The 15,306-nt window shown below is 47.9% G+C and overlaps 1 protein-coding gene across 2 annotated transcripts in view; it reads right to left on the bottom strand.

Annotated features, from left to right (window-relative positions):
- STAB2 (stabilin 2) overlaps positions 1 to 15,306 on the bottom strand; it is a 209,702-nt gene that overhangs the window by 107,122 nt on the left and 87,274 nt on the right. For both annotated transcript variants that reach the window (XM_051845830.2, XM_051845831.2), the window contains 3 exons: positions 12,328 to 12,508; positions 10,355 to 10,448; positions 9,053 to 9,211 (listed from right to left, as the gene is read on the bottom strand). In XM_051845830.2, the coding sequence (XP_051701790.2) occupies positions 9,053 to 9,211; positions 10,355 to 10,448; positions 12,328 to 12,508 (434 nt within the window). The remainder of the gene's footprint in view (positions 1 to 9,052; positions 9,212 to 10,354; positions 10,449 to 12,327; positions 12,509 to 15,306) is intronic.

Below are 15,306 nucleotides of genomic sequence, written 5' to 3'. Positions count from 1 at the left end.
AGGCCGCCTTTCGGGTGGCACTGTCTTCCTTTTCCTCTGTCTTGTTCTCTGCTTCATCTGCTATTCTGACAAACTGTCCACCAGACCAACTATCCCAACAGCCCTCCACTCAGGCTATTCTTCTGTCTCCACCATTTGTTTCATTCCCATACTCCTTCTTTATTATTGTTTAATAATCTCTTCCCCTCTCACCAGAAGATACCAAATATCGCCAACAACTCACCTATTCTTGTTCTATATGTTAAAACAAAAACAAAAACCCAAACTCTAATCTCTGCCCTCCACCCATACCCTCCCATCAGGCCAGAGGACACCTGGCCTCTGGCAGATTGACTTCACCCATATACAGCACATACAGCACTTTCAATATCTCTTGGAAATGGTAGATACCTTCTCAGGGTGGGTCAAGGCCTTCCCAGCTACTAACAAATGGGCACTAATAGTTTCTAAAATCCTACTTCAAGAGACTATTCCCTACTTTGGAGTCCCTAGCTCTCTCCAGTCAGACAATGGTCCTGAATTTACATCACAGGTAACTCAACTACTTACCAAGGCACTTACATCCCCTGGCATTTCCACATCCTTTACCATCCCCAATCCTCAGGAAAAGTGAAAAGGGCAAATTGTACACTAAAAGTACTCTGACCAAGCTCTCCCTTGAGCTTCACTTGAACTGGACTAAACTACTCCCATTGGCCCTGCTCTGTACGAGGGCCTTTCCCAAAAAAAAAAAAAAAAAAAAACTCTCAATATTTTGCCTTTTGAACTGATGTATGGACATCCCTTGGTTCCTCTGACTATAAACTCTCAATCTCCCACTCCTGTCACCCCATTTACTTTTGCTTCTCCTCCGATATCTCCAGGAAGAGTTATGGAAATATACAGATGCCTACCTCCTGGCTCCAGGTCCAACCACCTCAGACAGTTTCCCTCCTATTACAGTGTTAGGCGAAGCCCTCCTGTCCTCTTCACACCCCTCCTCGCCCCTGCTCCCACTAAACTTCAGGCCAAATTGACTGGGCCTTACCGGGTGATTCTCACTACTCCTATAGCAGCAAAGTTACAGGGAATCCCCCATTGGGTCCACTTCACCCACCTTAAATGTTCCCCCTACCCTTAATGTTCCCACAGGGCCACTCATAGCCAAGTTTACCGTGAGTCAAGTTCCGCTACCAATGGTACCCGAAGACTTGGACCCTCTGGCACTTAATGAACCTGCCTCTGAGAAAGAGTGACCACCTGGCAACCTGCCATTTCCATCGCTTGGTAAGTACCGATTCCCTCTTACACCATTACCAACTCTTCCTACAGCTTCTGTGGGAGGAGTACCAAACACAATCCTTGTCCATCCATCCTTCCCAGCTCCTTTCAGATATTAAAGATTTACACCTCCAGGGAACCCTCACTCCCTTTGAGATCTACACTTTTCCACACCTTCTCATAGTCTCGCTCCCTCTTCTGTACATCATGCTGAATTTCCCAATAATCTCATCCCCCTGCTCTTTTGTGTCTGTCCTACATTTGCACTCACCCCAAGAACACATTACACATGGCAATTCCAGATTTACACCACTTTCACTCCTGCTAAATTACTCCACCTTCTGCCCCATCAAGGGCTGTACAGGCCCTATTACTCTATACTTTGATTTTGCTCAGATCTGCTCACACAGCTGTTGGACTAGATATTATTTATGTGGATTTGCAAGAGAACCATTTTATCTCTGCCTCACTAAGGACAACACAGGATCATGTAATGGTGCTTACTGGAAAGGTTGCTCATCATGGCCCTATAAATACTGCTATGTTGACCCCGGGTATGGCTTCCTGGGGAAACAGTTCTCTAAGGTCCTACCCCTAGATGAAAATACTGTAAGTTGGATGTCACTGGCAAAACCAGAATATCAGGTCCAACCCCTTTTAACTTTTACTATAATCTACTGCTACACGTTCAGGTTTGGCAAGATGGAGTCGATGGACCTGTCACCTTATATACAGGTTCTAACATGCAAGATCCCCATGGAGTCATAAAAATTATTAGGGTTTACACCCAGCTTCCGACAGCCCACATAGATATGGTGGTCAATATTTTAAAGGAATCCTTTAAATGCTTGTCCCAACTAATTAACCCAAATCCCCCTTAACATGGCTACAACTCACCAATCTCTCACCCTACTTTACCAGTTATCCAATTATACTTTACCCTCGGCCCTTCACCAACAACAATGCTTTATATGCACTCCCCTTCAGGAACCTCCCATCGCAGCTACCCTACTCACTAATATTTCTGCTTCTACAAACTCCTGTACCCCAATCCTCAAAAAAAAATCATTGGTCACCTTCCCCTACATTCTAGAGGACAATATACAATGTGTTGGGCCACCAAAATGACAAAACAACCCAATGACCTTACCTGTGCTATCAATATAACCATCACTTCCACCGTTTCCTTCTCTAGCCCACCTGGGGCTTCATTCCTCTGTAATCAGACCCTATACACTTGTATCACCAGTTCTATGCCCAGTCCATCTCTCATCTGTATTGGTGATCATTTTCCCCCACCTCACTTTATATGACTACTCAGTTTCTTTTTTTTTTTTTTTTTTGACAGGCAGAGTGGACAGTGAGAGAGAGACAGAGAGAAAGGTCTTCCTTTGCCGTTGGTTCACCCTCCAATGGCCGCTGCGGCCAGCGCGCTGCAGCCAGCGCACCGCGCTGATCCAAAGCCAGGAGCCAGGTACTTATCCTGGTCTCCCATGGGGTGCAGGGCCCAAGCACTTAGGCCATCCTCCACTGCACTCCCTGGCCACAGCAGAGAGCTGGCCTGGAAGAGGGGCAACCAGGACAGAATCTGGCGCCCCGACTGGGACTAGAACCCGGTATGCTGGCGCCACAAGGCGGAGGATTAGCCTAGTGAGCCACAGCGCTGGCAACTGCTCAGTTTCTTTTACAGACTAATCCCTCTACCCTCAAGAGATGTGCCATCTTTCTCCCAGTCTTGATCCAACCAAGACTGATTCCAAATCAGGTTTGCAGCCTCCCTCCCTTTGGTGGTGATCCCAGGAACTGCTCTAGGCAATAATGTTATGTCTATTAACTGGTTTCAAGAACAACTCCAACAGCTACAAGAGGAGGTCACCAGATCTACTGAAACTTTGGCAGATGCAGTTCGGGCCTTCAAAATTGGGTCAACTCACTAGCTTATGTAGTGCTACAAAATACACAAGCTCTAGACCTTATAACAACTGACAAAGGGGGAACTTGTGTTTTTCTGGGAGACCAGTGTTACTATTACGTTAATCAATTGGGTCAGGTAGAACAAAATGTTAAAAGACTCCAACAAATTGCCACATCTATTAAACAGGGAGTCTCTCCTCTCTTCCTCCCTATGGAGTTCCCTCACCACTTGGTTAATGCCACTCCTAAAACCATTGGCTGCTATTCTTACCCTGGCTTTTACACTACCGTGCCTGTTTAAGTGCTTATAGGAGGTGATAATGGAATGAACCAGAGCCTTCACCAACCAGGCTATCAACCAAATACTGCTATAGGGATTTACTCGACTCCCCACCTAAGAGACTATGGGCTTAAGACATCACCCCATGCCAGCAGAGAGTAACTTGTTGTCCCATGTCAGCGGGAAGCAACTCTAGAAGACAGATTACTGTACCTCCACCCCTCCCATACAACACTTGCTTTATAAAAACAAAGAGGGAAATGTTAGTGAAACTAGTGCTGTTTTATGTGAGGTGCCATCTTACACCTCGGGTGCCATTTCAGAAGCCCAGCCTGACTTACTAGAGATCAGGTGACTGGACAGCCCAATCATACATGCTACCTTCACCCTATCCAATGGAATTTACTGTTCTCGCTCCCTCATTTCTACTAAACTATATAAGATCCATCTTCTAGTGTAGGGTGCAGTTTCTCTTATGCATGGAGAGGCAGCCTTGTTGGCTGACAATAAACATTTACCTTACCCCGATGTTTGGTGTGTTTTGTGGTGACCTTTCAACAACTCCATGTGTCTTCTATCCTGACAACCTCCTGTCCTTTTCAGCCCAAACATGGTTTGTCTTTTTAATTTTTAAAATTATTATTTATTTGAGAGCATTCACAAGCATTCCCATTCATTGGTTCACTCTCCAATGTTGCAACAGCAGGGATGAACCAGACAGAAATTAGGAGCCAGGAATTCCATCTGGCTGTTCTATGTGGGTGGCAGAGACCCAAGTACTTAAGCCATCAGCTGTTGCCTCCCAGGGTCTGTTTTAGCAGAAAACTGGAGTCAGGAGTTTGAGCTGGGAATCCAATCAAAGCACTCCTAACAGATGTCTTCACCTCTAGGCTAAATGCTTGTCCCTGCCTTTTTTTTTTTTTTTTTTTTTTAAAGCAACATTCATGATAATTAGGGTTTGTTCCTATGTGGAATGTCTAGTTTTCAAGCCAGTGTATGGAGGGCAATCCCAGACATGGTCCATTCTGCTTCATGCACAGCATCACAAGGAGATGATGTTCTTCCTCCATCTCCTCTATCAAGATGCTTTTTAAACTTGTGTGCAGAAAGGAAGACAGAGCAGAAAGGGGACAATCATTGCCTAGGCTGCATTGTGTCCCCTCGCCCTCAGATTTCTGGGTTAAAATCATGACCCACAGGACTTCAGACTGTGACCTTCTTTGGGAAGAGGTTATTAGGTGGTAAGTTAGGATGAGTTTATACTGGAGCATGGTGGACCAGAATCCCATATGGAGGAGGTCCTTATGAAAAGGAGGGATTTGTAACAGATGTGGGCACAGAATGCCATGCGAAATTGAAGGCAGGGATCAGGATGGGGTGTTCACAAGCCAGGGACCCCACAGACTGCCAGGAAACCAGTGGGAACTAGGAGAGAGGCCAGGAACAGATTGCTCCCCACAGCCCTTGGAAGGAGCCAGCCCTGCTGAGCTTGGTCTCAGACCCGCAGCCTCCAGAACCCTGAGACAGTGCCGTTGGTTGGGTCATTCAAAGCCACTCAGGGTGTGGTGCTTTGTTATGGCAGCCCCAGAAAACTAAATTAATGGACATCAGGCATTCTTTTTCAAATGCAGTCTGGAAGCCAAAATGAGTCAAAGGCTAATGCAACCATTTACAAAATACTTGGTGACATAAGGCTACAGCACATTCTTTCAGGATTTTTCATGAACTCCTGGGGCCACATTTTATAGCTAATTTACTCAGACCCATAAGCAGGCTCTGCTGTCAGAGAAATCACAAGGATAAATAGAAACCCAGTCCCTGGATACTGTGGAACAGAGACCATGGGACTAACTGCACATGAATCTTACAGCACCGATCACTTGTGTTACACACACCTTGAAGGTCCATGAAAAAATGGAAATAAAGGAGAAGCTCATTTTTTTCTGCAAAAAATTTTGAAATCCATGCATGGATTTTTCATAATGTGTATTTTCCATAACTTTTTGAAGACCTCCTTGTATATATGGATTTTATTTTTTTAATACCAAAACAAACTTATCTTTTAGTCCCATTTTTCTATGACTTTAAAATTATGTTTGAAAGGCAGATCTATATCTATATCTATATCTATACATATGGAGAGAGAGAGAGAGAGAGAGAGAGAGAATGAATGCTGGTTCATTCCTCTAGTACATGCAACTCCTGAGGCTGGGCCAGGCTGAAGCCACAATCCAGGAACTTGATTCGGGTCTCCCACACTTATGCCAGGGACTCATTCACTTGAACCATCACCTGCCACTTCTCAGGGTGTGCAATGGCAGGAAGCTGGAATCAGGAGAGGAGCCGGGACTTGAACCCCAGCACTCTGGTATGGCACGTGGGCATCCCAAGCAGCGTCATAACCACTATGCCAAATGTCTGGCCCCCTGAACTTTTTGAAGCACCCTCATATGTCTGTGTGTCACCCTGAATAAGACCATGTTTCTCTAGGGCTGGCTGAGGCCCTGGCCATGGTAATCTTCTGTCTTCACATGGTACCCAGTGATTGAACCAGAAAAGACACTAGGAAATGTACAAATGAGGGACTGAATGGATACATATACTTCTGTTCTCTCTCCATTTGGCCTTGGACACCAGCACTCCCTCTCCTAGTCTCTATAGTGAAACATGGCAGATCCCTGCACTCCAGCACAGGGAATGATAAAGCCTGAGCTTATCACTGCATTCTGTACCCAGGCCATGGTACTGATTTCTAGAATCTGTACTACAGGTTATGGGAACTTTAAGAAATGGGGAGCAGCTGGTGCCACGGCTCACTAGGCTAATCCTCCGCCTTGCGCGCCGGCACACCGGGTTCTAGTCCCGGTTGGGGTGCCGGATTCTGTCCCGGTTGCCCCTCTTCCAGGCCAGCTCTCTGCTGTGGCCTGGGAAGGCAGTGGAGGATGGCCCAAGTGCTTGGGCCCTGCACCTGCATGGGAGACCAGGAGAAGCACCTGGCTCCTGGCTTCGGATCAGCGCGGTGCGCCAGCTGCAGGGCGCCGGCCGCGGTGACCATTGGAGGGTGAACCAGCGGCAAAGGAAGACCTTTCTCTCTGTCTCTCTCTCTCACTGTCCACTCTGCCTGTCAAAAAAAAAAAAAAAAAAAAAAAGAAAATAAAAGAAAAAAAAAGAAATGGGGAGCATCTTAAAACCCGACAAACAATAACTCCTCCTTCCTCTCTCCACCCCATGCCACTTTGTTTTCATGAATTTGACTCCTTTTGGATCTCATAGGAGTTACACAGTATTTGTCCTGTGACCATCTTCTTTCACTTAGCATAACATCTTCAAGTTCATTGGTGTTGTATCATGTGTCAGGATTTCCTTCCTTTCTAAGGATGACTAATACTCTGTTGTACCGACTGACCACATCTTGTTTATCCATGCAGCTACTGATGGGTACTTAGGTTGCTTCCTTTTGATTATTGTGAATCACACTGCTTTGCACTTATATGTGTACATGTTTGAGTCCCTGCTTTCCATTCTTTTTGGTATTCAAGTATACTTCAAAATGCTCGTTAAGAGACGGAATTAAAAGGTAAGTTTATTTTGATGCAACAATTTGAAATTCAGGGGCTAGTGCTGTGGCATAGTGGGTTAAGCTGCCACCTGCAACACTGGCATCCCATATCAGTGCCAGTTAAAGTCTCAGCTGCTCTGATTTTGATCCAGCTTCCTGCAAATGCACCTGGGAAAGTAATAGAAGATGGCCAGTGCTTGGGTCTCTGCACCTGCATGGGAGATCCTGAAAAAGTTCCTGGCTGCTGGCTTTGGCCTGGTTCACCCGCAGCCATTTTGGCCATTTGTGGAGTGAATCAGCAGATGAAGATATCTCTTTCTCCCTCTGTAACTCTGCCTTTCAAATAAAAAAATATTAAAAGTATTTTAATTCCATTTCCATGAACTTTTTGAAGCATCTACACGTTCAGTATGCCAGATCATAGGATAATTTTATTTTTCACTTTTTTGTGGGAACTGCCAGATTGTTTTCCATTGTGCCTGCACCGTTTACCACAACCCACTGTGTACAAGAATTGGATTTTTTGCTGTAACCAGAAGATTTTTCCCTGATACAGATAATCACTCTTTGTCCAAGCCCTGTCTCATCACCAGCTGTCACTCCCTGAGCAACACCCTCTAGTCTATTAAAACAATTAACTCCCAGCTGTATAGAAACATACATCAAACGTGCTTCTGCCTCCCCTAAGTTTTTAGTAGCAGTCCCATCCGTTTAGATGCTTTCTCCTGGTCACATTCACTATCCTAGAACCTATCATGGGGGATCTCCTGGGATAGGTTTCCAGATAGATGCCCTGCGTTGGTTACTAAGAGTCCCTGAGAAGCCCCGGCACTCTTGGCCATCCCAGCCTAGGCATCTAATGACAGCTGCACAAGGCCGGCCTGCTCGGGCCCCACGAGGCATGTGCTCAGTCCCTTGATGCGGAAGGAGCAGAGGAGGAAAGAATGGCAGTGGGTCTGCACCTGCAGAGGGAGGGCCTGGAGACCTCACGCCCTGACATCCTTGAGGAGGCCTGATCTCCATCTGGGTGAAGCCCCCATGAAAGAAAGGGAGGTACCAGGTGGGCTTTAGTGTCCCATTAACTTCCATGCAAGCGCTGTGTCTCTCTGATAATCACATATGCACAGAAATGAGAGGTCCAAGAACCAAAAGGCCTGGGAGGGAAGCCTGAGAGGTTCATGGTGAGCAAGGTGAGACCTAACCATAGGCAGTACCCACCATCATGGCAAGAACCACAAAAGAGCAGACAATACTTTAGACCATATTTTAAAAAGGTCAGCCTTAATGCATAAAAGTGAGAAATAAGATTCAAGAGATGGGGGTTGACTTCAAATCCTGATTCTCATCTTCCATGTCTTCTGGTCTTTCAAATTCATAAAATACACCTGCTAGTCATCCTTCTGGGGAGAGGTATGAGCAGGTGGGACTGGTGGGGGGTGGGGTCCCTATCAATCATCTCCTCTTTCCCATGGCCATAGTCCTGTGCCATTGGCATCCCTTCCTCTGGAGCTGATCGCTTCCCAGGCAGCAGCCTTCTCTGCCGTGGTCTCCATTCAGTGAGGGCAGGTGGAAGTGGCTCACAAGCTGTAGTGCACTGCAAGATATCCAAGGGACTTCAAAACATTTGTGGAAAATGGGAATAAAAGATACGCTTATTTTGGTGCAAAAGTTTTTGAAATTCACAATTTTTCTTTCATAATGTTCATTTTCCACGAACATTTTGAAGACCCTCATAGAGTATGGCCCGGAGTGTAGACTAAGGGGACAGCTCTGGAGCGAGAGTGGTTGGGTGCAAATCTCACACAGTGATTTGTTTTCCATGATGTGAGCAGCTTAGCCTCTCAGTGCTTCAATTTCCTCCTCCTAGAAGATGGTTAATAGTAGCTTGTCACAGATTGCTGTGACACTTAGCCCATTCTCACTGTCACAGTTGATTAGAAAACTGCAGTAAGTTCTAATCAAAGCCTGGTACTGGAAGTAGGACTAGAACAGTCACTGCAAAACCCTGCTTCCTCTTTACTCTCCACACATCCACCTACCTGCCCGGGGCCTACATACAGACAGGTCGCATTGTCGTGGCAGCCACCTGCGCCAGGTAGCAGGCAATTGTTGATCTCCCAGCAGTCTCTTCCATTCCCTGTCCACCCCTGCTGGCACACACAGGCGTGTGTCCCTGTGCCGGTTTTGATGCATTCCGCCTGCAGGAGAAGAAGAAAAAGCAAAACCCTGACACCTCAGCCCAGCCACATAATTAACAAACCCAAGAGGATTTCCAGAAGTGCATTGTGGAAACATACAAATACATGGAGATCAATGAAAAGATTGATCACTTAAGGAGCAAAATTGCTTGGAGCTGTCCAGCTACTGACTACTTCCACATGCATCACTCTTATTTAAAAAGCCAGGTACTACTTTTGTTTTGCAAGTATAAACAATGATCTTGGGGAGGATAATTCTTATATATCTATTTTACAGAGAAGGAGCAGGGGTTGTTCAAGATCACACAGCTATGAAGAGGCAGGAACCCAGGTCTCTTCACTACAAGGTTAACACTGTAGCTCCTCACCACCAGATCGACTTCCAGGCCTGGGAGGAGGACCACACCAGGAGGCTGAAGCACAGGGTAGGAAGGCGAGCAAGAGGCACAAGGTATGTTGTTGGGATGAGGCTGGGGTGGGACTTGCCCCAGAGGAGTCTGGTGGGCTGGGACGGGACACGTGTGTCTGGATTTTACTCTGAGAGCCAGACAAAGCTCCTAAAGGGGTTTAAGCCCGAAAGAAACATGATCTGATTCACGTCATGCTGTTCTGGCTGGGGGTGGACAAGGTGTTTTAAGAGGCAAGAGAGGAGGCAGAGGGGAATTGTAGGGAAGGAATGAAGAGAAGGAGGCTCAGGTGGTGCTGGGAATCTTTGAAAGATATAAGTGGAAAACAGTGGTTGACGATATTCCTAGTGACAACAGAATGCAGGACAAGTCAGTGAACGTCTCTGTTTCCTAGTCAGTAAAATGGGTTAACAGTTTCTACTTCATCGGGTTGGTGGGAGGAGCAAACAACATTGGGTATGTTAAAGTCTCCTGTAGCTGTCAAGTTGGGATGGAGAGTTATTGCTGGTCTCCATTGTCCAGGTCTGACCCTGTTTTTAAGAGCACAGAGTCCCCTGCCTCTCCGGATTTAGGAAGCTGGGGCTCAAGGCAAGCACCTGGCAGCTGCCTCTAAAATTAGATTCCAACACAAGTGCTTCACCCCTATGGAAAGTGATCAGACACTACTTGCGGAATGTCTTCGCCCAGGATTTCCTCAAAAACACCAGGCAGTCTGGAAATAAAGACCAACACTCACATTAGGGCTGCAGCCTCCTGGGGTTAATCCCATGCAGGGGTCCATCTCTGAACAGAGGATTCCATCCCCTTCGTAGCCAGCTTTGCACACACAGCTGCAAAGGAGAGTGTACAAAATCAGCCACACACACACAAGTGCCACCTCCTTAGAAGAGGACCAGCCAGCCAGAGACGGGCCAGGTCATGGCCAGGGGACTTGACAAGCGCCCTGGTGGTGGGAGGGGCCAGTGTTCAAAGGTGGTAGGGGTGCTTCTGCAGCCAGGACATCAGGGTGGGGATCCAGGCCCACCTCTCAGCAGTTGTGTGACCCTACCAGAATCCCTTAACAATGGCTTCCCCATGTGAAAAGTGTGTCTTCCAGCTCCCACATGATAAGGTTGTGGCGAGGATTCAATGAGCAAGTGCCCATGGAGTGGCAGGCAGAGCACCTGCATCTTGTTGGACCAGAGCCTGACTCTATAATTCTTTCTGCTGAAAGCTGGTTATTAACTGGCTCAACAGAGAGCAGGCAACTCTCTACTCTCTCTTCTGGGTGACAACTCTTGAGATATTTGAAAATGACAGTGAGGGGAGACTTCTCCGTCCCCTCAGATCCATTCCCACCCCAAAACACAAGATCCTCAGATGCTTCATTCCGTAAGTTGTTTTTAGAAACGTGGTTTTCTCTCACCATTTTACATACTCCTCTCAATACGTCCCCTGGTGATACTTTGACCATAAAATGTGGGCCATTCATTCATTTATTTGTTGAACCAACATGTATTCAGCATTCTGTGACAGATGCTGTGTGGCCGCGTCCTACCCCTACATCCAACCACAAGTTCAGTCATATGTGCTTCACTAAAATAAAAAGTACTGGGGCCAGCACTGTGGCGTAGAAGGTTAAGCATCTGTCTGCAGTGTTGGATCCCATATAGGAGCCAGTTCAAATCCTGGCTGTTCCACTTCCTATCCAGCTCCTTGCTAATGTGCCTGGAAAAGCTGCAGAAGATGGCCCAAGTCCTTGGGCCCATGCACCCAAGTGGGAGACAGGGAAGAATTTGCAGGCTCCTGGCTTTGGCCTGGCTCAGTCACAGCCATGGCAGCCATTGGAGCATGAAGCAGTGGATGGAAAATCGATCTCTCTCTCTCCCCTTCTATCTCTTTCAAATAAATAAAATAATAAAATAAATAAATCTTTAAAAAATAAAACAAATTTCATGCATCAACATGTCTTGAAGGAGCTATGTACTTATCTGGTGTTCAAATGAAGGCAGGGGTTCATGGGTTCAGTATTTCTGGGTGAGTTAAGAGGAGTCAAGGGTAGTTTTGATAACATGCAATTTGTGCCTAATGGACACATGTTGATGCAAATTCCCTAGGAGGATGCTTCTCTGCGTGTGCCAGGGCATTTTGGGTGGTCCGTGCCTTTGAGCAGGTATTCCAGAAGAGGCAGGGGTCCTGGGCATCTTCTCCCAGACCCACTGCAGTTGAGAGGCAGTGTCATAGCAACCACAGAAACCCACCCACTAAAGACACAACTCCCTGGGTGAGACCTTAAGCAGGGGAGTGGCTACTCCAGCCTTGGGGGGTGAGGGTGCTTTCAGAGGTTGGAAAGCTGGAAGCTGGCAGGCAATCTGCCTTTCTGTCGCAGGTGTGAGGATGACAAGGATGGCTTCCGTGCTGGAATACCCGGGACGGGGCATGGCTGGTGCCGGGTGCTTTCCCATTGGGTTCTGATCTTCATCGCTGCCCTGCTAGGCAGCGGTCATCCTCCTCATGGTAGCCCCATGGGCTACATCACTTGCCCAAAGTCACGGTGTCGGGAAGGTCAAGGCAGGGGGTGCTGCTCATTGAACCCTGCTCAGGCCGAGCTGCTTTCCACGGAGGCTACATCGCCCGCTTCTGGCAGTGACGGGGTCTGGAAGTGGCCTGGCTCTGCGAAGGCTCTCTGTGAGCTGTGGACTGCTGCAGGCCTTCCCCTGGCAGACCTACCCGGCTGTCCCATTGCTGTATTCACAGGTGGCGTGGATGTGACAGAACTGCACGTAAGGCCCGCAGGCTGAGGGCTGCTTGTCACAGAACTTCCCGGTGGAGCCGTCCCTGCACGTGCCTGAGAGGCAGGACCCATCGCTGTCGATCCTGTTATCGCACGTTCCGTGAGCACACAGGCATTCTGAAAGACAAGCAAGAGGGCCATGCGGGGCCGGGGGAACAGCCCAGCACGGGCTGCCTCCAGTCACCCCTGCCTCACATCAGTAACAGCAAAGCCGTGGTGTGGCTCAGGCTGCTGCTGCTTAGGGTCTTGAGGTTTTCTCCATGGGCCTGTCCCACCCTGGAAGAGAAGGGCTTGGTCTCAGGGAGCTGCGTATGCATGTGTGGGGGCCACAGTGGAGGCCACAGGGAGGCCGAGATGTGTGAAACAGGCCAAGGGACCCAATGCTCTAGCACTTCGTGGTAGAGAGTTTACCTGTCCATGAAGACATTCTGAAACAAATACAAGCTATTCCTCATGCTGGTATGGCCTGGAGTGTGGCTCATGTGTTTGTTCTTTGTCTTCACACTGATAACCAATGGCCAGTGTTTGGGGTCCTGGCTTCATTCAAGGCACTGGGTCAGCCATTCACAGGCCACCACCTCCTTAATGATCAGTGGTCTCAGGAGGTAGAGACTTTCCTAACACCCATTTTCCAGGTGAGGAAACTGAGGCCCAGGGAGGTGGAGCTAATTGCCCGATTTGCTGTCAAGTTCCCAAGCAGGGACTTGAACCAGGGCCTTCAAAGTCCAGTTCTGTTAGCAGCTACGTATCAAGATAATAGATCATTATATTAACTGGCATTTCCCCATCCCCAACAGCATCACGAACTGCTTCTGGACTTGCTCCTGCTTCTGGGTGTGTAGTAGCTGTAACAGCCTATGGGACTGGAAGGATGGCACAGAGGCCCGCAAAGGAGTATGGCAAGGGTTTGGGGGCTGAAATACGATCAGAAAGGAAGGACTCTGGGGTTGCTCCAGAAGGGACTGATAACAGGAGAGGAACTGGTGTGGGTGGTTGACCCCAATGCCCAGGACAGAGAAGGCAGACCCACTGCTTTCCCAGGTGCATTAGCAGGGAGCTGGATTTGAAGTAGAGCAGTTGGGACTTGAACCAATGCTCATATGGGATGCTAGTGTTGTAGGTAGCAGCTTAACCTGCTACACCACATGCCAGTGGTGGAAGACCACCACTGGATTGAACATAAAGGGTTTTCACAACATTGTGAGTAGGTCAAGGCAGAATTTGCAAAGACAAGACACCCCTGTGAGATATTGGGCAGTCACAGATCTGGGACAAAAGACATTCAAGCCAGAAGCCCAACAATGTCCTTACCCATAGTTTGGGCATAGAATGTGAGCATCATGAAGCCCTAGAATAAAGTCTTCTTTTTGTCTCGGGGATCTTGTGTTTTCCAAATTTACTTATTGGGGGTGTGGGTGAGGGTGGCTGTAGAGACAAGAGATACTGAGAGTGTGTGAGCTCCCATTGGCTGGTTCATTTCCCAAATGTCCACATGGCTGGAACTAGGGCTTGGACCTGGCTGGAACCAGGAGCCAGGAAAATTCAACCCATGCCTTCCACGTGGGTGGCAGGGACCCAAGCACTTGAGCCATACCTGCTGCCTCTGGAGGCTTTATTAGCAGAAAGTTGGGAATTGAACCCAGGCTCTCAGATGTGTGTGTCTTAAATGCCAGGCCAAACACCTGCCCCATAAGAAATATCATTTGGCATAAAAGAACAGCAGAACAGAATTCAGCAGCCCTGCCCCTGCTGCACCCTGGTTTCCTGTCTGTCTTGGGAGGTCCCTGTGAGGAGGAAACAAGGTAAGAGGCTGTTTGTGACAAGTGTGTGAAGTCAGTAGTGACAGTGAGGAGTGGCTTTCTTTCTTTTTTTTTTGACAGGCAGAATGGACAGTGAGAGAGAGAGAGACAGAGAGAAAGGTCTTCCTTTTGCTGTTGGTTCACCCTCCAATGGCCGCCATGGGCGGCATGCTGTGGCCGGCACACCACGCTGATCCGATGGCAGGAGCCAGGTGCTTCTCCTGGTCTCCCATGGGGTTCAGGGCCAAAGCACCTGGGCCATCCTCCACTGCACTCCCTGGCCACAGCAGGGAGCTGGCCTGGAAGAGGGCCAACCGGGACAGAATCCGGCATCCCGACCAGGACTAGAACCTGGTGTGCCGGTGCCGCAAGGCGGGGGATTAGCCTAGTGAGCCGTGGTGCTGGCCCAGGAGTGGCTTTCTTATTGAGGACTTGCCAGCTACAAACCCCAGATTATAATATAACTTAATCCTGTCAACAAGCTCTGGGGCAGGTACAGTCAGCCCCCCATAAAGGTGGATTTGCCTTCTGGGATTTGATCAACCATGGATCAAAACCATCCAAAAAAAGAAAACATTGCATCTATACTGTACATGTATGGGCATTTTTGGTCATTACTCCATAAATGATACAGCATACCAAGAACTTATTGAGCATTCACATTGTATTAGGTATTACAAAGATGTAGAGATGACTAGAGATCAAAGGGAGGAGTGTACAGGTTGTACGGGAGCACTGTGCCCTTCCACACAAGGGAGTTGAGCGCCTGTGGATTGTGCTGGTGGTAGGGGCGAAGCAACACCTCCCCCCCCCCCCCCGAGGACAGCTGTCATTCTCACCTTCTAGATGGAGAAACAGGCAACTTTTTCTAAGCCAGGGAATTGCAGAGTGGGGATTTATCTCCAGGTGGTCTGACTCCCCAGCAAACTCCAAGCCATGCATTTTACTCTATTGCTAAGTTTTAATTTTAGCTTAGGAATATATATCTAAAAATACATGTTTAAATACATACAGGAGGTCATTCCAAAGAATATAAAGCGGGGGCTGACATTGTAGCTCAGCAGGTTAAGATGCTGCCTAAGTTGCTGGTATCTCATACGGGCACCAGTTCGAGTC

The sequence above is a fragment of the Oryctolagus cuniculus genome, chromosome 11 (genome assembly GCF_964237555.1).
Source record: "Oryctolagus cuniculus chromosome 11, mOryCun1.1, whole genome shotgun sequence".
NCBI classification, from domain to species: Eukaryota; Metazoa; Chordata; class Mammalia; order Lagomorpha; family Leporidae; genus Oryctolagus; species Oryctolagus cuniculus.
The sequence above is the reverse complement of the archived record's forward strand: the minus strand, read 5'-3'. Positions and strand labels throughout refer to the sequence as shown.